Source organism: Myotis nattereri (assembly GCF_964212035.1).
Source record: "Myotis nattereri genome assembly, chromosome: 1".
NCBI lineage: Eukaryota > Metazoa > Chordata > Mammalia > Chiroptera > Vespertilionidae > Myotis > Myotis nattereri.
Genome location: NC_138075.1, coordinates 120,637,143 through 120,665,103, shown reverse-complemented (window position 1 = coordinate 120,665,103; position 27,961 = coordinate 120,637,143). Strand labels below are relative to the sequence as shown.

At 39.1% G+C, this 27,961-nt stretch overlaps 1 protein-coding gene across 1 annotated transcript in view; it reads left to right on the top strand.

The window, feature by feature from the left end:
- The window catches only part of TOGARAM1 (TOG array regulator of axonemal microtubules 1), a 130,668-nt gene that overhangs the window by 79,691 nt on the left and 23,016 nt on the right, over window positions 1–27,961 (top strand). Inside the window, exons 13-17 of the mRNA XM_081087302.1 lie at window positions 4,453–4,606; window positions 13,409–13,514; window positions 13,726–13,961; window positions 22,383–22,541; window positions 25,153–25,279. Of these exons, the coding sequence (XP_080943428.1) occupies window positions 4,453–4,606; window positions 13,409–13,514; window positions 13,726–13,961; window positions 22,383–22,541; window positions 25,153–25,279 (782 nt within the window). The remainder of the gene's footprint in view (window positions 1–4,452; window positions 4,607–13,408; window positions 13,515–13,725; window positions 13,962–22,382; window positions 22,542–25,152; window positions 25,280–27,961) is intronic.

Sequence of the window (27,961 nt, the reverse complement as noted above, 5' to 3'; positions counted from 1 at the left end):
AGCCCTAACTGGTTTGGCTCAGTAGATAGAGTGTCAGCTTGCAGACTGAAGGGTCTTGGGTTTGATTCCAGTCAAGGGCACATGCCCAGGTTGCGGGCTCGATCCCCAGCAGGGGGCATGTGGGAGGCAGCCGATCAATGATTCTCTTATCATCATTGATGTTTCTATCTCTCTCCATCTCCCTTCCTCTCTGAAATCAATATATATATATCAAAAAGAAATTAATATAAAGAAGTGTTTATTGGATTTGGCAACAAGTAGATCATTGGTATCCTTGGCAAGTTATTTTTATTTTGTTTTTTTAAAGGGAGAGAGAGAGAGACAGAAAGAGAGAAATATTGACATGAGAGCGCACATCAATTGCCTGCCTTCTGCACGCCCCCTACTGGGAATGGAGCCCACAGTCCTGACATGTGTCTTGACCAGGAATCAAACCAACCAACTGAGCCACACTGGCCAGGGTTACTTATTATATTCTTTAATTGCTACATCATCTTCCCCATGTATAATTTACTCTGATAAAGACTGCTACTAGTTTATTACTGCAGTAATCCAAAATATCATATTTATCTATTTGAATATCTCTTGTCAGTTATGTGGTGAATTTCTTGAAAACAGGAATTTTGTCTTAGACCTCTTTATATAAAATCAAAGGTAATAGTGGACCTAGATCTAAATCCTCCCTTTGCCACTCATTATCATTGAGACCTTGAATAAGTTTTTTACCCTCTGTAAAACTTAATTATCTTCTGTCATAAAATAGAGATGATACTATCTATCTCAGCTTTTGAGAAAATTAAATGTAGTAAAATTGTAAAAGCAGATATAAGATATAGCACAAAATATTTTATTAAAGTTAACTAATATTGTTAATACCTTGTTTCCTTTGAATTTTAAGTGCATCTGAATACATAATTAGGGAGTAGCAACAAGTGAAATTTCTTATATTTGTGTGTCTCGTATATTTTATGTAACATTTTCTTACAAATAACATGATTGATAAATACTTTTATGCTAGTCATTTTCTAGTACCTAATATTATTTTAAGAGTAATATTAACATGAAAAATAGCTAATAAATCTTTACCCATTTATAAAAGCCATTATACATTTCTAACACCTCCCTGCAAAGTTTACATTGTGCAACACCCTCATGACATTATCCTGAGCACTGAGGAGTGATGTAAGAAAATACCTTTCATCTGGAAGTCACTGATTATGAAAAAAACATTGTTTTTAGAACTATATATAGGCTTAAGATTTATGATATACTACTGATTCTATGCCAATAGCAAAAATTGATATTTTTATAATTCAACTAGAATTCTAAATACAGATGCCTTGAAGCTTCATTTTTAGTTATCAGTTGTATAGTAAGACAGGGATATATTCACGCATTTTTTACAAAATGGGATTATATGCTTCTTAAAGACTTAGTTCTTAAAGCTAGGTTTTGTTACATAACTCATAACTGTTATATGTAATTTAATAATTTTGTATATAAAAAGTAAAGTTTTAGCCCTAACCGGTTTGGCTCAGTGGATAGAGCGTCGGATAGAGCATCGACCTGCGGACTGAAAGGTCCCAGGTTCGATTCCGGTCAAGGGCATGTACCTTGATTGCGGGAACATCCCCAGTAAGAGGTGTGCAGGAGGCAGCTGATTGATGTTTCTCATCGATGTTTCTACCTCTCTATCCTTCTCCCTTCCTCTCTGTAAAAAATCAATAAAATATATTTTTTTTTAAAAAGTAAAGTTTTAAATAGCTTTGGTATGTGGATATTACAATTCTGTTGGAGACTAAACTAATAGCACTAGTTCCTATATGAAATATTCATAGAATATTATCAGAATACCATTTGTATTCTGTGATGCTTGATTTAATTTTTTAAAATTTTTTTAAATCTTTATTGTTGAGATTATTACAGATGTCCCTCTTTTTTCTCCCCATTGCCCCCTTCCACCTGGTTCCCGCTCCACCCCAGGCCTTCGCCACCCAATTGTCTGTGTCCATTGGTAATGCATATATGCATATAAGATCTTTGTGTAATCTCTTCCCAACCCTTCGCTCTTCTTCCCTCTGAGAATCATCAGTCTGTTCCATTTCCATCCTGCTGATTCTATTTTATTCACCAGTTTATTCTGTTAATTAGATTTCTTATTTGTTTATTTTGATTTTTAGATTCAGTTGTTAATAGGTATGTATTTATTGCCATTTTGTTGTTCATATTTTTTCTCTCTTTCTTTTTCTTCTTCCTCTTCTTAAAGAATACCCTTCAGCATTTCATATAATACTGGTTTGGTGGTGATGAACTCCTTTAGCTTTTTCTTGTCTGTGAAGCTCTTTATCTGACCTTCAATTTTAAATGATAGTTTGCTGGGCAGAGTGATCATGGTTGTAGATACTTGCTATTCATCACTTTGAATATTTCTTGCCACTCACTTCTGGCCTGCCAAGTTTTTGTTGAGTAATCAGCTGACAGTTATATGGGTACTCCCTTGTAGGTAACTAACTGCTTTTCTCTTGCTGCTTTTAAGGTTCTCTCTTTGTCTTTAGCCCTTGGCGTTTTAATTATGATGTGTCTTGATGTGGTCCTCTTTGGGTTCTTCTTGTTTGGGGTTCTCTGCGCTTCCTGAACTTTTAAGCCTATTTCTTTCACCAAGTAGGGGAAGTTTTCTGTCATTATTTCTTCAAATAGGTTTTCAATATCTTGCTCTCTCTTTTCTCCTTCTGGCACCCTTATAATGTGAGTGTTGGTACTCTTGAAGTTGTCCCAGAGGCTCCTTACACTATCTTCATATTTTTGGATTCTATTTTCTTTTTGCTCTTCTGGTTGGGTGTTTTTTGCTTCCTCATATTTTAAATCATTGATTCTCAGAATCCTTTAGTGTACTGTTGAATCCCTGTATGTTATTCTTTATTTCAGTCAGTGTATGCTTAATTTCTGACTGGTCCTTTTCCTCTTCCTTTTTTTTTTGGAGATTTCTAGAAGATTCTTGAGTAATCTTATAACCGCGGTTTTGAACTCTATATCCAGTAGTTTGCTTTCTTTCATTTGTGACAAGTTTCTTTGTTTCCACATTTTGGCTGCTTCCCTGTGTTTGTTTCTGTGTATTGGGTAGAGTTGCTATGTCTCCTGGAGTCGGTAGAGTCACCTGGTGTAGTAGGGGTTCTATAGGGCCCAGTGGCTCAGCCTCCCAGTCACCTGAGCTGGGAGATCTAGCCCTTTGTGGGCTGTGAGCACAGTCTTGTTGTAGTTGAGACTTGAGTGCTGTTGGTGTCACTGGGAGAAATTGACCTCCAGGCCAATTGGCTGTGAGGACCAGGTGAAACTACAGTGGGAGAGCTGCTGTGCAGGAGAAACCCCTATGGGGCAGGACTTGCTTCAGTGAGGCTGTGCCTTCCTGCTCACTGAGTCTGCCCCTTGAGTGTGTTGCTTACAGATGTGTAGAGTTGTAACCTGGTATGGTCTGAAGGAGGTGCAAAGTCAGCCATTGCCTTGGGCCACCCAGCAGGAACTACAGATCTGCAGATTCCTCCTCTTTGTATCGGGTTTGGAAACACCCAAATGAGGCCCAGCTGTGAAGCAAGGCAGGCTGGTGCTGGTGTCAGGTCTTAGGCCTTTTATTGATAGGTTTGGGGCTCCCTGACCCAGCTGCAGCATGTCTGACAGATTTTAGCCTGAGCAAGGACAGGTCATTCATATGCAAAAGCTGCTTCACACAGCTTGGGTGTGGTTGTAAATTGGATGAGACAAGGTCTTAAGGAATCACTAGGGTGGAGCAAACAGGAATGGCTGCCAGTCAGCCCAGCATAGGAACAATGATCCCTTTGAGCACCTCCATCTGGGAGAAAGCTGTCCCTGAGTTCCTGCCCCAATGCCAAACAATCCAGTTCCTTCTTGTATGTGTCTGTGTTCCCCAGAGCCTCACCCTGGTGCTGGAGCTCAGAGGAAGTGGGACCTTGTAAGTTCAGTACATGGTGCCGTCCTTTTAAGAGGAACAGCTGGGTCTCCAGCAGCCTCTGTGTCACTGAGCCCCAATTCACACTGGTTTTTACAGCCCATCGTTCTTAATGCCCATAGGAACTTCTTTTCCCAGCCTTAGAACTCTGGGCTGGGGGGCTGGTGTAGGACTGGGACCCCTTGCTCCTTACTGGCAACCTCCACAGTGACAATCTCCCTCCCAATTAAAAAGCAGCACACTTGGTGCAAAAGCCCATGGGTGCCAGACCAGCCCGTTCTGCACCTCCTATCAGCCTGTGTGTTTTCTTCTTTACTTCTCTAGTTGTAGGATTTCCATTCAGCCAGCTTTCCAGCAGTTCTGGATGATGGTTATTCTATTTTAGTTGTAATTTTGATGTGGTTGTGGGAGGCGGCGAGTACATGCGTTTACCTACGCTGCCATCTTCCTCGATCTCCAGTTGATTCTTGAGTTGATGTTTTTTCTTTTAGGTGAAGCGTCTCCTGGAGCCATTCCACAGTATAAAGAAAGGATGTCTTCTGTCACTCATAGTCCAGAAATAATGGATTCATCAGAACTACGGCCATTTTCTAAACCAGATATAGCGCTGATAGAAGCCTTGAAGCTTTTAGCTGATGAGGATTGGTAAGTTCACCATTATTTTCTTTTTAACAAGTTTTTTTTTTTTAAGATTTTTAAATTGATTTTTAGAAAGAGAGGAAGGGAGGGGGAGAGGGAGAGGGAGAGAGAAACATCACTGTGAGAATGGAACATCTCTCTGCTTCCTCCTGCGCACCCGCAACCAAGGATCTAGCCTGCAACCAAGGCATGTGCCCTGACCAGAAATTGAACCACAATCTGCAGGTCACAGCTCAAGGAGGGAGAAACCATCTCGATATCAGCAGAGATGGAGAAGGAGCTGAAAGTTTGGGATGTCGATGGTAGATAGAGTATGCAGGGCAGAATGCCAGAGAGAATAGAGCTCCACAAGGAGCTTCGGAGGCCGTCAGAGGAATCTTCTCAAATTTTTATCTGAGAGCTGGTCAGGCATGCAAGTGATTTACCTGCCCCCAGAACAAGGGCCATTCAGAGAAGTATCGGTAATAATCCCTAGAGCATATACAATACCAAGAATACCTCCTGCTCCTACCAGCAGAGTGGAAAACTTCACAATTCACAAAGGTTTGGAAAATTCAGAAGAATTTTGCTTCATGCAGTGGTTCTCAACCTTCCTAATGCCATGACCCTTTAATACAGTTCCTCATGTTGTGGTGACCCCCAACCATAAAATTATTTTTTTCGTTGCTACTTCATAACTGTAATTTTGCTATTGTTATGAATTGTAATGTAAATATCTGATATGCAGGATGTATTTTCATTGTTCGCGACCCACGGGTTGAGAACCGCTGACTATGGAATGAATAAACTCTAAGGTAAAGACCGGATTGGTCCCCCCAAACAAAGCAAGGCCTGAGATCATCAAATTTTCCAAATAACTACATCCCAGTACAATGTTCAAAAATATTTATAGGAATACAATATCCAAGGTAAAATTCACAATGTCTGGCATCCAGTAAACAATTGCCAGGCAGCCCTGGCTGGCTTGGCTCAATAGTTGGAGTGTCAGCCCATGGACTGAAGAGTCTCGGGTTCGATTCCCGTCAAGGGCACATACCTCAGTTGCAGGCACGATACTCCACTCTGGTCGAAACTCATGGGGGAGGCAGCTAATTGATGTCTCTCACATCAATGTTTCTCTCTCTCTCTCTCCCCCTTTCTTACATTCTCTCTAAAAATCAATGAGGAAAAATAATATCCTCCAGTCAGGATTAACAAAAATTGCCAGGCATGCCAAGAAGTAGGAAAATACAACCTATAATGAGAAGAAAAAAATTAAACAATTGAAACTAATGCCAAAAGGATACAGATGGAAGAATTCATAGACAAGGACATTGTAACTATAGTTATCGTTCTAATCCATGTGTTAAAGAAACTAGAAGAAGCCCTGGCCAGATAGCTCAGTCACTTAGAGTGTCGTCCCCAGATGCCGAGGTTGCAGGTTTGATCTCCAATCAGGAAACATACAAGAAGCAACCAATGAATGCATAAATAAGAGGAACAACAAATTGATGTTTCTTTCTCTCGTTTTCCCTCCCGTCCTCTCTCTCTCTAACATCAGTAAATTTTTTAAAAATTAAAGAAGCTAAAAGAAAGATATGAACAGAGAAACAGTGAGCTGTAGGACAACTTGCAAAATTCCTTTAGCCATATAATGTAACATGGTTAAGGGAAGTGATATCCCATCATATTTGCCATCAAGGAAAGGGTCTTATACAGATGTATACACCAGGAGAAGAATCATGTGGTGGCATTTTAAAATTCTGCTTATAACATCAGGAATAAAGAGGGTCATTTTATAATGAAAAAGGGTAAATCATCAAGAGTTCATAGCAATCCTAAACTTTTATTTACCATATAACAGAGCTTCAAAATACATTAAGCAAAAACTGGTAGACCTACAAGGAGAAGTAAACAAATTTACATTATAGTTGTAACTTCAATAACCCTCTGTCATTAATTGACAGAACTAGTAGAAAGGAAATCAATGAGTATATAGAAAACTTGAACACTATAGAACTAATTGAGATTATAGAATACTCCATCTAAAACAGTGATGGCGAACCTATGACATGTGTGTCAGAGGTGGCATGCGAACTCATTTTTTTGGTTGATTTTTCTTTGTTAAATGGCATTTAAATATGTAAAATAAATATAAAAAATATAAGTCTTTGTTTTACTATGGTTGCAAATATCAAAAAATTTCTATACGTGACACGGCACCAGAGTTAAGTTAGGGTTTTACAAAATGCTGACACGCCGAGCTCAAAAGGTTCACCATCACTGATCTAAAACAACAAAATTCATATTATTTTTAAGTTCACAAGGAACATTTATCAAGAATGACTATATTCTAGAACATAAAACAAATATTATAAAAGGATTCAGATTATACAAATTTTGTTCTTTGACCACAGTGGAATTAAATAAATTAGGAATTAAGAATAAAACATTAAAAAAAAATCTGGGATGCAGTTAAGTTAAAGGGCGACTTTATATAAGCACTGTAGCACCTATATCAGAAAAGAAGAAAAGCTTTATATCAAGGACCTCAGCTTTCACCTTAAACTAGAAACAAAGGAGCAAATGAAGCCCAAAATAAGCAAATAAAGGAAATAATAAATATAGAATTGAAATCAATGACATGCAAAACAGAATCAATGAAATTTTTAACAAATCAGTGAAAGCGTAAGTGTGTTCTTGGAAAAGATCAGTAAAATTGATAAACCTTAAGTCAGACATGAAAAGAGAAGAAACAAATTACCACATCAGAAATGAAAGAAGGAACATCACTACTGACCATATAGCTATTAAATAATAAAAGGAATGTCATAAACAGCTTTATGCCCTTAAATTTGACAACTTAGTAAAATGGACAAATTCCTTGAAATATACAAACTAATAAAACTCAAAAAGAAATTAGATAACCTGTATAACTCAATATCTATTAAGGAAATTGAGTTTAAAATTTTCCCACAAAGAAAACTCCAGGCTCAGATAATTTCATTAGTGCATTATTCCAAATATTTAAGGAAGAAATCAACTCTACACAATATTGTAGAACATTGAAGATGTTAGAGTACTCTCCATCTAATTCTTTGAGGCCAGTATTACCCTGATATCAAAGCCATACAAAGACAAAAAAAGAAAACTACAGAATTATACCCAATATATCTCATGAACATAGATGCAAAAATTCTTAAAACAAAACTTTTTATTTCCCCTTCTCCTAGTCCCAAATATGCTTCTCCACCAGTATTCACCATCTTAATTAATCCCCCTGCCATAGACATTTATTTGTTCGTACTAAGTGTTAACTTTTTCTCATTTCTTCCCATTTCATCAGTTTTACTGTTTATAAAACATGTCCTAAACCCATTCACATACTGCAATCTCTGCTGCTATTCTTCTCTAAGCCACAACTGCCACTCACCTTGCTATTGCAGTGTGATTGCTGGTTTCCATGCATCCATTATTTGCCCATTTCATACAACAGCCAGAGAGATGCTTTTAAAACATAAATCAGACCATGGAATTCCCTCATGAAAAAACCTTCCAGTGGCTCTCTAAAACACAGAAAAAATTTTTTTAACTGGTCACTGTAGCTTACAGGGTCCTTTAACTGCTTACTATAACTTTCAGGGTCCTTCATTATCTGTCTCATCTCTTTTTTTTTTTGTAAACTTTATTGTTAAGAGTATTACAGATGTTCCCCTTTTTTTCCTCAATGCCCCACTTCACCTGGTTTCTGCCCCACCCCAGGCCTTCACCACCCTATCTATTGTCTGTGTCCATAGGTAATGCATATTCTATATAATAAAAGCCCAGCGACTGAATAGCGGAAGAACCAGAACAATCGGTTGACCAGTCGCTATGACACTCACTATCCACCAGGGGAAAGATGCTCAACGCAGGAGCTGCCCCCCGGATGTGTACTCCCACAGTGGGAGCACCGCTTAGCTGACAGGGATGAGCAGCTGCTCCCACATCAGGAGCAGCCACTCAGAGGGCGTGTCCACAGCTGCTCGGCTGGGCCAGATGAGTGCTCCCATAGCAGGTGGATCCCCACAGGCCACACCCCTCACAAGTGCACAAATCCCATGCACTGGGCCTCTAGTATGCATATAAGATCTTTGGTTAATCTCTTCGCACCGCTCCTACCCCCCTTCCCTCTGAATGTGTCAGTCTGTTCCATGTTTCTATGCCTCTGGTTCTATTTTATTCATCAGTTTATTTTGTTCATTAGATTTCTTGTTCACTTATTTTTATTTTTAGATTCAATTATTGATACATATGTGTTTATTGCCATTTTGTTGTTCATATTTTTCTTCTTCCTCTTCCTCTTCTTCAAGAATACCCTTCAAGCCGAACCGGTTTGGCTCAGTGGAAAGAGCATCAGCCTGCGGACTGAAGGGTCCCAGGTTCGATTCCGGTCATGGGCATGTACCTTGGGTGCGGGCACATCCCCACTGGGGGGCGTGCAGGAAGCAGCTGATCGATCTCTCTCATTGATGTTTCTAATTCTCTATCCCTCTCCCTTCTTCTCTGTAAAAAAATCAATAAAATATATTTTTACAAAAAAGAATACCCTTCAACATTTCATATAATACTGGTTTGGTGGTGATGAACTCCTTTAGCTTTTTCTTGTCTGTGAAGCTCTTTATCTGACCTTCAATTTTAAATGATAGCTTTGCTGGGTAGAGTAATCTTGGTTGTAGGTCCTTGCTATTCATCACTTTGAATATTTCTTGCCACTCCCTCCTGGCCTGCCAAGTTTCTATTGAGTAATCAGCTGACAGTTGTATGGTGCTCCCTTGTAGGTAACTAACTGCTTTTCTCTTGCTGCTTTTAAGATTTTGTCTTTAACCCTTGGCGCTTTAATTATGATGTGTCTTGGTGTCGGCCTCTTTAGGTTCCTCTTTTGTGGGACTTTCTGTGTTTCCTGGACTTGTAAGTTTATTTCTTTCACCAAGTAGGGGAAGTTTTCTGTCATTATTTCTTCAAATAGGTTTCAATATTTTGCTCTTTCTCTTCTCTTCTGGCAACACCCTCCTTCCCGCCCCCTGCCCCCCTACACCCCCCCCCCCCCCCCCCCGCCTAATGTGAATGTTGGTACGCTTGAAGTTGTCCCAGAGTCTCCTTACACTGTCTTCATATTTTTGGATTCTTTATTCTTTTTTTGTTCTTCTGATTGGGTGTTTTTTGCTTCCTCATATTCCAAATTGTTGATTTTACTCTCAGAATCCTCTACTCTACTGTTGAATTCCTGTAAATCATTTTTTATTTCAATTAGTGTATGCATAATTTCTGACTTGTCCTTTATCATGTCTTTGAAATTCTCACTAAGATCCTTGAAAGTCTCACTAAATCCCTTGAAGCAAGCTCTCATTAAGATCCTTGAGTAGTAACCTTAGAACCATTGTTTTGAATTCTGCATCCAGTAGCTTGTCTGCTCCCATTTCTTTCATTTGTGACATGTTTCTTTGTCTCTGTATTATGGCTGCTTCCCTGTGTTTCTATGTATTAGGTAGAGCTGCTCTGTCTCCTGGAGTTGGTAGAGTGGCCTTGTGTAGTAGGTGTCCTGTAGAGCCCAGTGGCTCAGCCTCCTCAGTCACCTGAGCTGACTGAGCTTGCTAGGTCTACCCCTGTGTTGGCTGTGTGAGCAATCTTGTAGTTGAGCTTCGATTGCTGTTGGTGTCACTGGGAGGAACTGACTTCCAGGCCAATTGGCTGTGAGGACCAAGTGAAACTACAGTGGGAGAGCTGCTATGCAGGAGAAACTCCTATAAAGCAGGACTTGCTTCCATGAGGCTTTGCTGCTCACTGAGCCTGCCCCTTGAGTGTGTTGCTTACCGATGTGTAGAGTTGTAATCCAGTATGGTCTGAAGCTGTCCACTGGGTGCACTGGCTCTGGGGCCCCCAGGGAGGTACAAAGTCAGCTACTGCCTGAGGCCACCTGGCAGGAGCCACAGAGCGATCTCCTGATGGCTGCTATTTGTATTGGGCTTGGCAGAGCCCAGGCGAGGCCTAGCTCTGAAGCAAGGCAGGCTGCTACTAGTGCTGGGTCTTGGGCCTCTTATTGATAGGTTTGGGCCATGGTGATGCCAGCTGCTGCTTGTTTGAGAGATTTTCAAAAAGTCTGAGGCCATTCATATGGAAAAGCCACTGCAAACAGTTTGGGTGGGGCTGGCAAATTGGATGGGACAGGGTCTCAGGGATTCACCAAAGCAGAATAAACAGTGTGGGTCACCCTGAAGGAAACTCAGGTATGGCTGCCAGTCTGCCCTGCGGGGGGCGGGGGGGTCCCAGCGTAAGAACAATTACCCCTGTGAGCACACCCTCCCCCAGCATGGGAGAGCTGTCCCTGAGTTCCTGCCTCAATGCCAGATAATCCAGTTCCTCCCCTTATGTCCCTGGGTTCCCCAAATTCACTGTCAGACACTGAAACTCGGAGGAAGCAGGACCTTTAAGCAGAACTACCTGGGGCTCTAGCAGACTTAGTATCATTCAGCCACAATCCCCACTGGTTTTTACTGCTCGAAGTTACGGGGACTTCTCATCTTGGCTCCAGAACCCTGGGCTGGGGGTCTGGTGTGGGGCTGGGACCCCTTGCTTTTCATGGGCAGCCTCCTCAGCCAAGATATCCCTCCCAATTTAAAAAAAAAAAAACACCACACCTGGGTGTCGGACCAGCCCATTCCATTCCTCCTACCAGTCTTGATGTACTTTCTTTACTTCTCTAGTTGTAGGACTTCCATTCAGCCAGCTTTCAGGTGGTTCTGAATGATGGTTGTTCTGTATTTAGTTGTAATTTTGATGTGGTTATGGGAGGTGGTGAGTACTGACGTTTACCTACACCTCTGTCTTGGTTCTCTCCCTTGCCTCTTTTTGTAGCCTTATTCCCTACCATGCTCTGCCTTACTTATCCACTCTAGCTATCTAGCTACCACTCTAGCTACACCCAAGCTCACTTCTACCTCAGGATCTTTGTACTTCATTCTTTGAACAGTTTCCCAATGGCTTTCTCTCTCACTTCATTCAGATACCTGCCAAATGTCACCTCAGAAAGCTTTCTTTCATGACCCTCATTAAAATAGTGTTTTTCCCCATCGACTTATGCTGCTTTATTTTTTTTAATATATTTTTATTGATTTCAGAGAGGAAGGGAGAGGGAGAGAGAAATAGAAACATCAACAATGAGAGAGAATCATTGATTGGCTTCCTCCTACACGCCCCCTACTGGGGATTGAGCCTGCAACCCCGGCATGTGCCCTTGGCTGAAATCAAACCTGGGACCCTTCAGTCCACAGGCTGACCTGTATCCACTGAGCCAAACCAGCTAGGGCTGCTGCTTTATTTTTAATATTCCATTTTGTGACCTGACCTTATATTTTTTTTTCTCATTATAAGATCCATGAGGACAGAGATGTTTTCTCTTTTTCAGATGAACATTTCACATGAAGTTGGAAGGAATCTGTGTTCTGCTGTTGTTGATTGTAGTGTTCTATAAATGTCAAGTAGATCAAGTTGGTTGCTAATGGTTGCTAATGTTTAAGTTTTCTGTGTTCTTACTGATTTTCTGTCTGTTTTATCAATTACTAGAAAAGGGCTTTTGAAATCTCCAACTATAATTGAAGATTTGTTGAAGTTTATTAATAATTGAAGTTTATTTTTGTTGTTGTTATTTTCCTTTTAGCACTTGGATTTTGTTCAGTTGATTTCTGGCTTTTATATTTCTGACCTGAAGTCTTCTGCAATTATTATCTTTGTTCTTCTGTATGTTATGTGTCTTTTTTCCATAGCTACCTTTAAGGATATTCCCTTTAACACTCTTTTTTAGCAATTTCATTCTGATTCCCCATATTGTGGTGCTGATGGGGGGGGGGGCGGAGGGGAAGGGGAGAGGTTTGTTTGTTTTGTGGTTATCCTTTTTGGGGCTTATTCTTGGATCTGAGAGTTTATAATTTTGACCAAATTTGGAAAAATTTCAGCCACTGTTTTTTAATTTCTTTTTTAGACTTCTCTCAACTCCACTTTCTATTTACTTTTATCTGTATAGAATTGGGTTGCTTCTACATCTAAATTGTTACTGTAAACTGTTTTATGCTTATCTATAAAATGAAATTTTTGAACCAGACAGTTATTAAGTAGGTTTGTCCTTACCACCTTAGAATCTTACGTCTTTTCTCTCTGTTTTCCATAATTTTTTCAGAGAATTTAACTGCTTAAAAAAATAACCATTAACTTAATATTACTAACTTAGGAAACTCACCTTAGTTCACATTATCAAACCCTCAAGATGAAAACCATCAAATTTGAAATGTTGTATCTAAAGTCCAATTGAATCCACCCTGTTGGTATTAGTATTCACCTACCCTTCATCTGGCTCATTACATTAGATAATGAAAAGAAATACAAGTTATAGAACCACCTATTGGTGGTTTTCTGTTCTTAAATTATATATTCAACAACAAGGTAACAGGTAGTTATTTTTTTCCTATTTTTGTTTTACTGTTTCCTTCACCTTTTGTTTGCCATTCCCTTCCCTCCTTTTTAGAAAGAATATGGCACTCTTACTAGGGGACAAACATTTTCTTTTTTATTTACAAACCAGGAACTTAGTTTGTTAGTAGTGGTTTTGAATCATGAAAGAGAACTATTAGAGCAAATAACACGTTACATATTTTTTTAATTTGAAGTTCCTACATGATAAAGGAAAATAGGCAAGGTGTCTTCATTGGCATTATTTCATACACAAAAGAAGACATCCTGTTCCATTTGAGCCTCATTTTAATAAGTGATTTTATCATTTGTTTCTTTTTCCCATAGGGAGAAGAAAATTGAGGGACTGAATTTTATCAGATGCTTAGCTGCTTTTCATTCTGAAACATTGAACACAAAGTTGCATGAAACAAATTTTGCAGTAGTTCAAGAGGTAAACTTATTTTCAGCTGAGTTAAGGATTGTTTAATAACAAAGAATAAATATGCAACATTTATAAAAAGTATTAAATGTTTATTTTTAGTACATAAGATAATACATGTTAAAACATGTTATTTTAATAGTAAATTTGGTTTCAAAGTTATTATTACTGATTTTCTTTCAGAATATCAGCAAAACGTACATTTTAGATTTTTTTTTTTTAGGTGAAAAATTTACGCTCTGGAGTTTCTCGTGCTGCTGTGGTCTGTTTAAGTGATCTTTTCACTTACCTGAAAAAGAGCATGGATCAAGAACTAGATACTACAGTAAAAGTTTTGTTGCATAAAGCAGGAGAATCCAATACATTTATAAGAGAAGATGTTGACAAAGCCTTGAGAGCTATGGTCAGTAATGTAACTCCTGCACGTGCAGTTGTTTCTCTTATCAATGGAGGACAAAGGTAATGTTCAAAATAATCTTGATATGTCCTTAAACTAAAAATGCAGTTGTTTGTAATCAGAGGTATAGACAAAAACTAACAGATTCCGATATTATTTCAATTGAAAAACATTTATTAAATAATCTGTTTGTGATAAACACTATATTAGGTGCTGAATAATATTATTTTTCTAGTAATATCTACTTTTGTAGACCAAGCACTAAATAAATGTTAGTGATTGAGTTTTCACTTATTTATTTTTAACTTCTTGGTTGAGGGATAGGTAATGCAAATAATTTGTCATTTTAGCTTTCAAGGGTGATGAAGGTTAAGAGTAGTTTAATCGTTTAACTTTAAAGGTATACCTTTGAATCTTTTTTTCTCTCTCTTGGATATCATTGTGCTCTCTTTTCTCTCCCCTAATTATCTTTTCTCGGGTGGTTGCTTGTATTGGGGTTGTCAGTGCCATGGGTGCATTCATGCTTTGTTCCCTTTGGGTCATGTCTTGTTAAGGTGAATATTTTGGGATTAGTGTTCTACATTCTATTTTCATCTTTCCTTTAGCATCCTTTTACTCTACCTCAACTTTACCTTTATGCCAAAATTCTCTTCCTCACTTTTCCCCTTTTGTTGTCCTGTTTCTCTTACCCTATCCCTGCTTTAGATTTTTCCTATTCCTTATTTTTACCACCTGTTAAAATTTCACCCTACTTATATATCTAATTACCAATCTCCTGCTCTAAATCCATATACACCTCTCTCTTCTCTTTCTTCACTATCCAAAGTATTTTTTCTCTGTGTCGTTTTGTTGTTGTTTGCTTGATTGTTGAGTGTATTGGGGGGGTTTTATGCTTGTTTATGAGATTGTTCTTCTTTTTCTTTTTCTGTTGGTTTTTTTTGTTCTTTTGTTTTTGTTTTGTTTTTTTTAATTAAATCTTTATTATTCAGATTATTACATTTGTTCCTCTTTTTCCCCCCATAACTCCCCTCCTCCCAGTTCCCACCCCACCCTCCACCCTCACTCCCCACCCACTGTCCTCATCCATAGGTGCACGATTTTTGTCCAGTCTCTTCCCACATCTCCCACACCCCTTTCCCCCCTAAGAATAGTCAGTCCATTCCCTTTCTATGTCCCTGATTCTATTATAATCACCAGTTCATTCTGTTCATCAGATTATTTATTCACTTGATTCTTAGATTCACTTGTTGAAAGATGTGTATTTGTTGTTCATAATTTGTATCTTTACCTTTTTCTTCTTCTTCCTCTTCTTAAAGGATATCTTTCAGCATTTCATATAATACTGGTTTGGTGGTGATGAACTCCTTTAGCTTTTCCTTATCTGTGAAGCTCTTTATCTGACCTTCAGTTCTGAATGATAGCTTTGCTGGATAAAGTAATCTTGGTTGTAGGTTCTTGGCATTCATCACTTTGAATATTTCTTGCCACTCCCTCCTGGCCTGCAAAGTTTCTGTTGAGAAATCAGCTGACAGTCGGATGAGTATTCCCTTGTAGGTAACTGAGTTTCTTTCTCTTGCTGCTTTTAATATTCTCCCTTTGTCTTTTGCCCTTGGCATTTTAATTATGATGTGTCTTGGTGTGGTCCGCTTTGGATTCCTTTTGTTTGGGGTTCTCTGCGCTTCCTGGACTTGTAAGTCTATTTCTTTCACCAGGTAGGGCAAGTTTTCTGTCATTATTTCCTCAAATAGGTTTTCAATATCTTGCTCTCTCTCATCTTCTGGCACCCCTATAATTCTGATGTTGGTACGTTTGAAGCTGTCCCAGAGGCTCCTTACACTATCTTCGTATTATCGGATTCTTTTTTCATTTTGCTTTTCCGGTTGGGTGTTTTTTGCTTCTTTGCATTTCAAATGTTTGACTTGATTCTTGTGCTCCTCTGGTCTACTGTTGGGAGTCTGTATAATATTCTTTATTTCAGTCAGTGTATGCTTAATTTCTAATTGGTTCTTTATCACAACATCGAGGGTCTCATTAGATTTCTTGAGGATCTCACTATACTTATCGGCGGTCTCGCCAGTCTTTTCGAGGGCCTTACAAAATTTATCGGCAGCTTCTAGACAGTTCTTGAGAGACCTTAAAAGTGTGGTTTTGAACTCTTTATCCTCCATTCCTGTCATTTCTATCCTGTTTCTTTGTCTCCGCATTTTTTATGCTTTCTTGGTGTACCCCCTTGTGGTCTTTGTGCGCAGTCTTGTTGTAGTTAAGCCTTGATTGTTGTAGGTAATACTGGGGGGGGATTTGACCTCCAGGCCAACTGGCTATGAGAGTCAGCTGTGTCTGCAGTGGGAGAACTTCTGTGCTGGATCTCTAGGGCAGTGCTAATCTAGCCTTTGCCTAAGGCTATCCCGCAAATGCCTCTGTGCAAGGCTTGGGCAGGGAGGGTCCCAGGGGATCAACAGGGCGGGCAGAGAGAGCAGTTATGGCTGCTCTCAGTCCCATCCCCAGAGGCTCTGCCTCTCAGAATCCCAGCAACCGCTGCAAACCTCGGAGAGAAAGCTGCCCTTGAGTTCCGACCGATGCCAGACAGTCCTGCTTCTCCCGTTTGAGTCTGGGTCCCCAGAGACTCGCCCGGAACTGGAGCTCAGAGCCTGAGACTCCCTCCCGATTGAAACAGACAACCGCGCCCTCAACCGCCAGCCCGCTCCGCATGCACCTCCACACCTTTGTATTTTCCGCACTGCACCTCCTCTGAGTCTCGGTATGCTTTTCTCTTTCCTTCTAGTTGTAGAATTTCCTCACAGCCAGACTTCCTGTGGTTCTGGGTGATGTCCGTTCTGTCTTTTAGTTGTATTTTTGAAGTGGTTGTGCGAGGCAGCAATCTCCGGTGTTTACCTATGCCGCCATCTTGGTTTCTCTGTTGGTTATTTTTTTTTTCCGGTTATTTTTTTGCTTCTGTTTTCCCTTGCCTTGCTTGATATTACTTATTGTTTGTAGTTTGCATTCATCACCAGGGATCTGTTGCTGGAATTTGTTGGGATTAGTGGCTGTTCTATTGGAGTTTTCTCCCCATGTAAATAGCTTCTTCCCCTCTTCTATTTCATTCTCTTTTCTCTCTTACTTTTTTTTTCCCTTTTCCCAATTTCATTTTTGCACTCCTTTTTTTCTTTTTCTTTTTCTCTCCTTTCTTTTCCTCTTCTTTCTTCCTTATCCCCTAATTCTCTTTGATCTGGTGGTCACCTTTATTTGGGGTTATTAGTATCATTAATACATTTGTGTTCAGTGCCTTGTGCATTGTGCCTTGTTGTGTTGTATTTTGTGCCTTTAAATCAACACAGCAGAGAGAGAACTACATAACCAAACACCTGGAGAAGAGAGATCATGGGAAGACAAAGAAACAGTCCGCATATGAAAGAAGAACAGGCATCACCAGAAAAGGAAGTAACGAAATGGAGGCAATGGAGGCAAGCAACCTGTCAGGGAAAGAATTCAGAGAAATGGTCATAAGGTGGATGAAAAGAATGGAAGACAAATTCAACAATATGTGTAAGAACCAAGAGGAAATGAAGAAGAACCAAGAAGAAATGAAAAATGGCATCACTGCTATAAAGAACTCAATAGAAAGCATCAACAGTAGACTTGAAGGAGCAGAGGACTGCATCAGTGAGCTAGAAGACAAGGTAGGAAAAAATACCCAAGCAGAACAGCTTCTAGAAAAAAATATTAAAAAGCAGGAGAGCCTAAGAGAACTTTGGGACACCATCAAATGAAACAACATCCGCATAATAGGGGTGCCAGAAGGAGAGGAAACTGAGAAAGGAATAGAAAACCTGTTTGAAAAAATAATGACAGAAAACTTCCCTGATACAGGGAAGAAAAAACTCACACAAATCCAAGAAGCTCACAGAGTCCCAAACAAAATGAACCCCAAAAGACCGATGCCAAGGCACATTATAATTAAATTGGCAAACACCAACGACAAAGCAAGAATCTTAAAAGTGGCCAGAGAGAGACAGAAAGTTACTTACAAAGGATCCCCCATCAGACTAGCGACGGATTTCTCAACAGAAACGCATCAGGCAAGAAGGGAATGGAATGAAATATACAAAGTCATGCAAAGGAACGGTCTGAATCCAAGAATACTGTACCCAGCAAGGCTATCAATCAAAATTGAGGGTGAAATCAAGAGCTTCACAGACAAAAAAAGGACTACGGGAGTTTATTACCACCAAACCAGCAATGCAAGAAATGCTAAAGGGTCTGCTGTAAAAAAAAATTAAAAAATAAAAATAAGAAACAAAGAAGGAACACAGGGGTGAAGAATAAAAATGTTGACAAACAAGTATCTATCAATAATAACTTTAAATGGAAAGGGATTAAATTCCCCAATCAAAAGACATAGGGTAACTGAGTGGATAAGAAAACAAGGCCCATATATCTGCTGTCTACAGGAAACACACCTCAGAAAAAAAGACGCACACAGATTGATGGTGAAGGGATGGAAAAAGGTTTTTCAGGCGAATGGAAATGAAAAAAAAAGCTGGGGTAACAATACTTAAATCTGACAAATTAGATCTCAAAGTGAAGGACATAAAAAGAGATAAGGAAGGCCACTTCATAATACTATAGGGAGCAATCCAACAAGAAGAAATAACTCTGGTAAACATATACGCACCCAATATAGGAGCACCGAAATACATAAGAAAACTTCTGGAAGAGATCAAGGGAGAGATTGACAGCAATACAGTCATAGTAGGGGACTTTAACACCCCACTATCACCATTGGACAAATCCTCTAAACAAAAAATCAGCAAAGAAACATCAATTCTAAATGACTCACTACATCAGATGGAATTAATTGACATATTCAGAACATTTCACCCCAAAGCCACAGAATATACATTCTTCTCAAGTGCACATGGGTCATTTTCAAAGATAGACCATATATTGGGTCACAGACAAAGTCTCTTCAAATTCAAGAAGATAGAAATCATATCAAGCATCTTCTCAGATCACAACGGCGTAAAACTGGAAATCAACTACAATAAAAACAATCCAAAAAAATCAAACACATGGAGACTAAATAACATGCTATTAAACAATGACTGGGTTACCAGAGAGATCAAAGAAGAAATAAAAAACATCATGGCAACAAACGACAATGAAAACACAACAATCCAAAACCTATGGGACACAGCGAAAGCAGTCTTGAGAGGGAAGTTCATAGCTGTACAAGCCTACTGCAAAAGAAAAAATAATAATAAATTACCTAACCCTATAACTCAAAGAGTTAGAAAGAGAGCAACAAGAAAAGCCCAGTGTAAGCAGAAGGAAAGAAATAATAAAGATCAGAATGGAGATAAATGACATTGGGGCCAAAAAAAAAAAAAAAACAATACAAAAGATCAACAAAACCAAGAGCTGGTTCTTTGACCGGATAAACAAGATTGATGAACCTCTAGCCAGGCTCAGCAAGAAACAAAGAGAAAGGACCCAAATAAACAAAATCAGAAATGAAAGAGGAGAAATAACAGACCCCACAGAAATACAAAAGATTGAAAAAAAAAATACTATGAACAACTCTACTCCAACAAACTAGACAACCTGGAGGAAATGGCCATATTCCTAGAAAAATACAACCTTCCAAAACTTAATCAGGAAGAATCTGAAAATCTCAATAGGCCAGTAACTATAGAAGAAATTGAAGCAGTCATCAAAAAGCTTCCAGCAAACAAAAGCTCAGGACCAGATGGCTTCACAGGGGAGTTTTACCAAACATTCAAGGAAGACCTAAAACCTATCCTCCTCAGACTATTCTAAAAAATTCAAGAGGAAAGAACACTTCCAAGCTCATTCTATGAAGCCAGCATCACCCTAATACCAAAGCCAGATAAAGACAACACAATGAAAGTGAATTGCAGGCCAATATCCCTCATGAACATAGATGCCAAAATCCTCAACAAAATCTTAGCAAATTGGATCCAGCAGTACATCAAAAAGATCATACACCATGACCAAGTAGGATTTATCCCAGGGATGCAAGGATTGTACAATATCTGCAAAACAATAAATGCAATACATCACATAAACAAATTGAGAGATAAAAACCACAGTCATATCAACTGATGCAGAAAAAGCATTTGACAAAATCGAACACCCTTTCTTGATAAAAACTCTCAGCAAGGTAGGAATAGAAGGATCATACCTCAACATAATAAAAGCCATTTATGACAAACCCACAGCCAACATCATAATCACTGGGCAAAAACTAAAACCATTCCCCCTAAAAACAGGAACAAGACAGGGATGCCCCCTCTCACCACTCCTGTTCAACATAGTACTGGAAGTACTAGCCGTTGCGATCAGACAAGAAGAAGAAATAAAATCATCCAAATTGGAAAAGTAGTAAAACTGTTCTTATTTACAGATGACATGATACTGTACATAGAGAACCCTAAAGACTCCATCAAAAAATTATTAGACTTAATAAATGAATTCAACAATGTAGCAGGATACAAAATTAATGCCAAGAAATCTATGGCATTTCTTTACACCAATAGTGAACTTACAGAAAGTGAGACTCAAAAAGCAATCCCATTTACCATCACACCAAAAAAATTAAGATACCTAGGAATAAACTTAACTAAGGAGGTAAAAGACTTATATGCGAAAAACTACAGGACACTGAAAAAAGAGATAGAGGAAGACATAAATAGATGGAAGAACATACTGTGTTCATGGATTGGTAGAATCAACATCATCAAAATGTCCATACTACCCAAAGCAATCTATAGATTCATCGCAATCCCCATTAAATTACCAATGGCATATTTCACAGATCTAGAACGAATGTTCCAAAAATTCATCTGGAATAAAAAAAGACCTCGAATAGCTGCAGCAATCCTGAGAAAGAACAAAGTAGGTGAGATCTCAATACCAGGTATCAAGCTGTATTACAAAGCCACTGTTCTTATAACAGCTTGGTACTGGCACAAGAACAGACATATAGATCAATGGAATAGAATAGAGAACCCAGAAATCGACCCAAACCACTTTGCCCAATTAATATTTGACATAGGAGGCAAGAGCATACAATGGAGTCAAGACAGCCTCTTCAATAAATGGTGTTAGGAAAATTGAACAGATACATGCAAAAAGATGAAACTAGACCACCAACTCACAGCATACACAAAAATAAACTCAAAATGGATAAAAGACTTAAACGTAAGACGGGAAACCATAAAAATACTAGAGGAATCCACAGGCAGCAAAATCGCAAACATATGCCAAAGGAATTTCTTCTCTGATACTGCTCCTAGGGCAATGGAAACTAAAGAGAAAATAAACAAATGGGACTACATCAAAATAAAAAGCTTTTGCACAGCAAAGGAAACCATCAATAAAACAACAAGAAGGCCCACTGCATGGGAGAACATATTTGCCAATGTTATCACCAATAAGGGTTTAATCTCCAACATTTACAGGGAACTCATGCAACTTAACAATAGGAAGATAAACAATCCAATCAAAAAATGGGCAGTGGACCTAGATAGACACTTTTCGAAAGAGGACATACAGAAGGCTGAAAGACATATGAAAACATGCTCAAAGTCACTAGTTATATGAGAGATTCAAATCAAAACGACAATGCAGTATCATCTCACACCCACCAGAATGGCTATCATCAAGAAATCAACAAACAACAAGTGTTGGAGAGGATGTGGAGAAAAAGGAACCCTTCTGCACTGCTGGTGGGAATGCAGACTGGTGCAGCCACTGTGGAGAACAGTATGGAGTTTCCCCAAAAACTAAAAATGGAACTCCCATTTGACCCAGTAATATCACTTCTAGGAATATATCCCAAGAAGCCAGAAACACCAATCAGAAAGGATATATGTACCCCTATGTTCATAGCAGCTCAATTCACCATAGCTAAGATTTGGAAACAGCCTTAAGTGCCCATCAGCAGATGAGTGGATTAAAAAACAGTGGTACATCTACACAATGGAATACTATGCTGCGGTAAAAAAGAAGGAACTCTTGCCATTTGCAACAGCATAGATGGAACTGGAGAGCATTATGCTAAGTGAAATAAGCCAGTCAGAGAAAGATAAATACCACATGATCTCACTCATTTGTGGAATATGGAGAACAACATAGACTGATGAACAGGGACAGATCCAAAGACAGAGAAACAGTGATCAGACTATCAATCCCCAGATGGAAAGTAGGGGAGGGTGGGGGTAAGGGAAAGAGATCAACTAAAGGACTTGTATGCATGCATATAAGCCAAACCAATGGACACGGACAACGGGGATGAGAGCGTGAGTCGGGGGGGGGGGGGAGAGGGGGGAAGTTGGGGGTTAATTGGGGGATGAGGACACATTTGTAATACCTTAACCAATAAAGAAATTAAAGATAAAGGTATACCTTTGGAAAATTGTTTATACATCAACTTTGTTTTAATTCACCATGTTTCCTTATAGCCATTTACACATTGCAGTAAGAAGATGTACAGCCCAGCACCTTTCAGATGTAGTGGAACTTATGGAAGTGGAGCGTATTTTATCTGGAACAAAAGATATGGCTGAACGTATATTACCAGCTGCTGCTAAGTTTGCTCAGGACAGCTCACCAGAAACCAGGTGAATGGTTGCTAATAATATTTGTTGAATCTCTTAGTATAAGGGCTTAATATAAAGAAACAAATGTTTAAAAAGAATGAACATTTTTTTAAATGTACAAGTGGTGTACCCAGGGATTGGTGCTGGGGGAATGGTTTTATTTAACCAATTTGTAAATGATCTTTGGGGAGTGCACAGTGAATCCTCCAGATTTGCAGATGACACTGCAATACTTCTGTGTAGTAAGATACCATGCTACAGGGATGAACTGCATGAAAATGTCACAAGACTGTATGAATGGGCAGAAAAGTGGCAGAAGAACTTCATTGTGGGAAATGTAAGGTAATGTATTTAGGGAGAAATGATATATTTTCCAAGCAGCCAGGTAAAATCAAGGAAATCAGTGCACATAAAAAATGGATAGCATACTAACTCCAGAAACATGAGATATCTGCACTTAGAAAATTCCATGAATTTCTAATTGCTATCTGTACTTGAAGAACGATTTTATGAAGGTTAAGAACTGTCAAAGGAAAATGGCAAAATAATTAAGATGTGGATGGTGCAGTAGGTGTAGTGGTGACAGGAATTTTGGATATAGTCAGATGCCTAGTTTCAATTCCTAACTCCATTCACTGTTTGCCCTTAAGCAAGTTACTCAACCTCCGTTAGCCTTTGTTTCCTTGTCTATAAAATTAGAAAGGTTAGACTGGGGATTGATAATGCCCCACACAAAATCTAAAAATTTATGGCAGTTATATATGAAGTTAGATTAAAAGGGGAGAGGAAATAAATAAGTAAATAAGTAAATAAATAAATAAATAAATAAATAAAAAGTAAAAGGGGAGAGGGAGACTGCTGAGTTCATAGAGATTAAAGTAAAAAAGGATTCAAATTTTTAACATTTTAAGATGCTCATTACTTGAGGTAACTGGAGTTAATCTTGTGGGAGTCATATCAAAAGCTAATAATATAGAAGGTAACTATGTTAATTTTCTATTGCTGCATAACAAATTACTACAAATATAGTGGTTTAAGTCAACACAGATTTTTCTTTTTTCTTTTTTTTTTTCTTTAGCTTACTGTTCTTTAGGTTAGAAGTCTGGCATGGCTCAACTGCTTCCACTTAGGGTCTCACAAGGTGGAAATCAAGGTGACCACAGTGCTGGACCCTTACCTAGAGGGTCTATAGTAGAATCTGGTTACAAATTCATTCCACTTGTTGGCTAAATTTAGTTCCTTGTGGTTATAGGAATGAGTAACCATTTCTTTGCTGGCTGTCAGTCAGGGTTCTCTTTCAGTTCCTTAAGGGTAAGAACCTGACTTCTGCTGCAAGCCATAGAGAGCTCTCTGCTTTTAAGGGCCCATGTGATTCGATTAGATCTAGATAATTCCCCTATCCTAAAATCATCGGTGCCATATAACATAATCCTGAAAGAGCAGGACATCCTGGGGGAACCATTTTGGAAGTTCTACATACCACAGTAATGTGCAAAACAGTTTAGGAGGATTGGATCCTAATAGACTATTCAGGAACAAAAAAAGATAATGGTTGTTTTGTGTCATGACTTTTTCTTGATGGCCTAGTAATTCTTATAATCCATTTGTCACTTCCTAGATTCTTATTTGAAAATTTAAAATTATAAAATGTTTACAAATTTCCAGTTTTAATATTTCTCACATTTTGTGTTTCTATTGCTTTCTTACTTGGTTGTTTTAGCCACTCCCAAATTAGGTCCTCTGGCAGACCTCTTGTCTTTAACATTCTGGGGATTGATAATCCCCAGAAGTTAGAATTGTTGGTTGAAAGTAACTGGTTAGGAGTGACCTATATGGATATAGACCTAATTCTGGTTGTGAGGAGAGAAAAGGTAATTTTTATTCTCTTATATACCCTTTCTGTAATTTCTTTCTTTTTTTTTTGAGAATCTGTTGTTATATATGATTCTGGGATCATCCTATATCCCTCCCCCTCAAAAGCACTGCCTTCTCTGGTTCTTCTAGTCCCATATACATATCCTTAGTTATAGGCAAAAGTATAACTGTAATTTATTTGGGGGCCAAACTTCCTTGAAAAATAAAATATGGTATTGTTATGAGATACTGTATGATCTCTCAATCCAAAAATATTTCCAATATGCACTTCCATGATATTTGAGTTTCTACCATTAGACTGATAGCTTAAGGTATTATCCTAAAAGAAATAGTTTAAATTAATATACCATAAAAATCCTAGTTTAGAGAGCATTACACATTCATTAATATACCAACCATGACTTATCAACTAACTTTGGGTTTATTTTAGGTAGCAGAGAATAGGTTTTTTGACAAATTGGATCCCAGGTAAGTTGTGACTAGGAAAAAATAGAGTCAGAAATACAGAACCAAGGGGAGGTTGACTTAGGTCAAAGCATCTAACAAGCAGATGAGCAGCAGAAGGACACTGGGCAAGGAACCCAGAAAAAAGATAAGAATTATCCTAATTCATAGTTTTGCCAAAGGCCATCCTAGATATGGATCCTAGGGTGCCTGAAAAATAGACTTAAAGCTTTTGGATCCTCATATCTAAGGACAGAAATTGAGCTTGTTTAAGACATGTGAAACTATTTACGTATTTCTCAAATATCTATAGGTATTATGGTCGAAAGATGCTTTTCCTCATGATGTGTCATCCTAATTTTGATAAAATGCTTGAAAAGTATGTCCCATCTAAAGATTTGCCATATATTAAGGAATCTGTTAAAAGCTTACGACACAAGGTATGTAAAAAAAGTTTAATATAAACAACTTTCAAAGCAAAGTTTATTTGCCCAGCAAGGTAAAGGATAGAAGTAATTACTTTTTCAATTATCTTCGTTGATCATTTAGAATATATCTACAGGAGTATTTCAGCAACTGCAGTGCTAAGTAGACATCCATGGTGTCAATAAATGTTTACTGAAGAGGCGCTTGATACTTGGTAGGATGCAGTGTGGTTTATTGGAGTTACAAGACTTGGGTTTGAATCAACTATGAGAATTTAGCAAATTAAAATATATAATTTTAGGCACATCATTTTTAAAAAAAATGTTTTTATTGATTTTAGAGTGGAAGGGAGAGAGAGGGAGAGAAACATTGACATGAGAGAGAAAAATCAGTTGCCTTCGGCATGCACCTCAAACCCGCAACCTGAGTATGTGCCCTGACCAGGAATTGAACAGGTGCCTTCTTGGTGCATGTGATGGTGCTTAACCAACTGAGCCACATCAGCCAGGGCAGGCACATTGTTTCTTTAACCAGAATTTTTATTTTTATAAAATGAGGGTAATAATGTTTATTATGCTGGGTGCCTGCTTTATTTACCTTGTATGTTTCACTATTAGAGCTCCCACCACACTGCAGAGCTCCTTGAGAGGAAGCCCCTTTCTCCTGATAAGTAATATAAGGGATTTAGAAATGTCTGTGAAATGAGTGGCTCAAGGAATACCAAGTAAATTAAAATGTGAAATTGTCCTGTAGAAATGTATTCCATTCATATACTAGTTTTTTTTAAAGTATGTTTAATGCTGAAACCGGTTTGGCTCAGTGGATAGAGCGTCGGCCTGCGGACTGAAAGGTCCCAGGTTCGATTCCAGTCAAGGGCATGTACCTGGGTTGTGGGCACTTCCCCAGTGGGGGATGTGCAGGAGGCACCTGATCGATGTTTCTCTCTCATCGATGTTTCTAACTCTCTATCTCTCTCCCTTCCTCTCTGTAAAAAATCAATAAAATATATTTTTTTTTAAAAAAAGTATGTTTAATAATGTAAAACTTTTCTATGGTAATTTATGTTATTTCTCTCTGATAACCTTGGGCAAAGAATCTACACTCTAATAAAAGACAAAGATGCTAATTGACCATACCTTTGCTACGCCCATCTGCCAATCAGAAGAGTATGCAAATTAACCCAACAAAGATGGCCCTTAAATTTTGCATACTGTACGCGGGGCAGGACAGTGCAATCCGCCGCCCGCCCGCCACCATCCTGGCCTCCTGTGTGCAACCCGGGGCGGTGGGGCCGGGCAGTGCGATTTGCCACACATCCCGCCACCATCCGGGCCTGCCATCTGCAACCCAGCATGGGATCCAGGCCTGCCATCTGTGACCCGGGGAGGCGGGGCAGGCACTGTGGGATCGGGCCTGCCATCTGCCACCTGGGTAGCGGGCCTAAGCCAGCAGGTGGTTATCTCCCGAGGGATCCCAGACTGAGAGAGGGCACAGGTCGGGCCGAGGGACACCCCCCCAGTGCACAAATTTTTGTGCACCAGGCCTCTAGGTTATTTATAAAAGGATATTTCAAAGACACGTGGTAATATACATTTTAGAACATTTTTTCTGCCTACTGATGTTAAAGACTTCAGCTTCATTCCCATAGAATTTATTAAAATAACCATGAAAAAATTATCTTACTCAAATGAGGCATTTTGTATTTGTGAATCATTTCACATACAAGTGTCAGAGGGATAAAAGAGGTTTTAAATAGTTATTATCAAAAGGTTTATTCTCGCCGAAACCGGTTTGGCTCAGTGGATAGAGCGTCGGCCTGCGGACTGAAGGGTCCCAGGTTCGATTCCGGTCGGGGGCATGTACCTGGGTTGCGGGCACGTCCCCAGTAGGGGATGTGCAGGAGGCAGCTGGTCGATGTTTCTCTCTCATCGATGTTTCTAACTCTCTATCTCTCTCCCTTCCTCTCTGTGGAAAATCAATAAAATATATTTAAAAAAAAAAAAAAGGTTTATTCTCACATTGGTGTTTCCATAGGAACTCATTGTTTATGTAATGTGTTACTATTTTCTATATAGAGGTTAGGTTTAAGAAGAGTGCTTACAGCCCTAACCGATTTGGCTCAGTGGATAGAGCATCAGCCTGTGGATTCAAGGGTCCCAGGTTTGACCTGGTCAAGGGCATGTACCTTGGTTGTGGGCACTGGTTGCAGACATGGCACATACTCATTAGGGAGTGTGTAGGAGGCAGCTGATCAGTGTTTCTCTCTCATTGATGTTTCTATCCCTCTCCCTTCCTCTCTGTAAAAAAATCAATTATATCCTGTCTAATAAAAGAGAAACGTGGTAATTAGTGTATGTCCACTACCCTTCCCATTGGCTAATCAGGGCGATAAGCAAATTAACTGCCAGCCAAGATGGCGGCCGGCAGCCAGGCAGCTTGAAACTAACCTGAGACTTGCTTGCTTCAGTGACGGAGGAAACCAACGTTCCCTGCCTGCCTTGCCGGCCTCTGAGCTTGCAGTTTGAAACATAGTTACAAATATAGAAGCTAAACAAAACCCCAGAAACCTGCTTTCAGCCGGCCAGGTTCTCAGAGCTGGATTTGATACAGTGTTTCGATTATAGAACACAAACAAACCAGATACCTGCTTTCAGCAGCAGAGGCCTCAGAGCTAAAGCTGGCCCAGAATAAAAAAA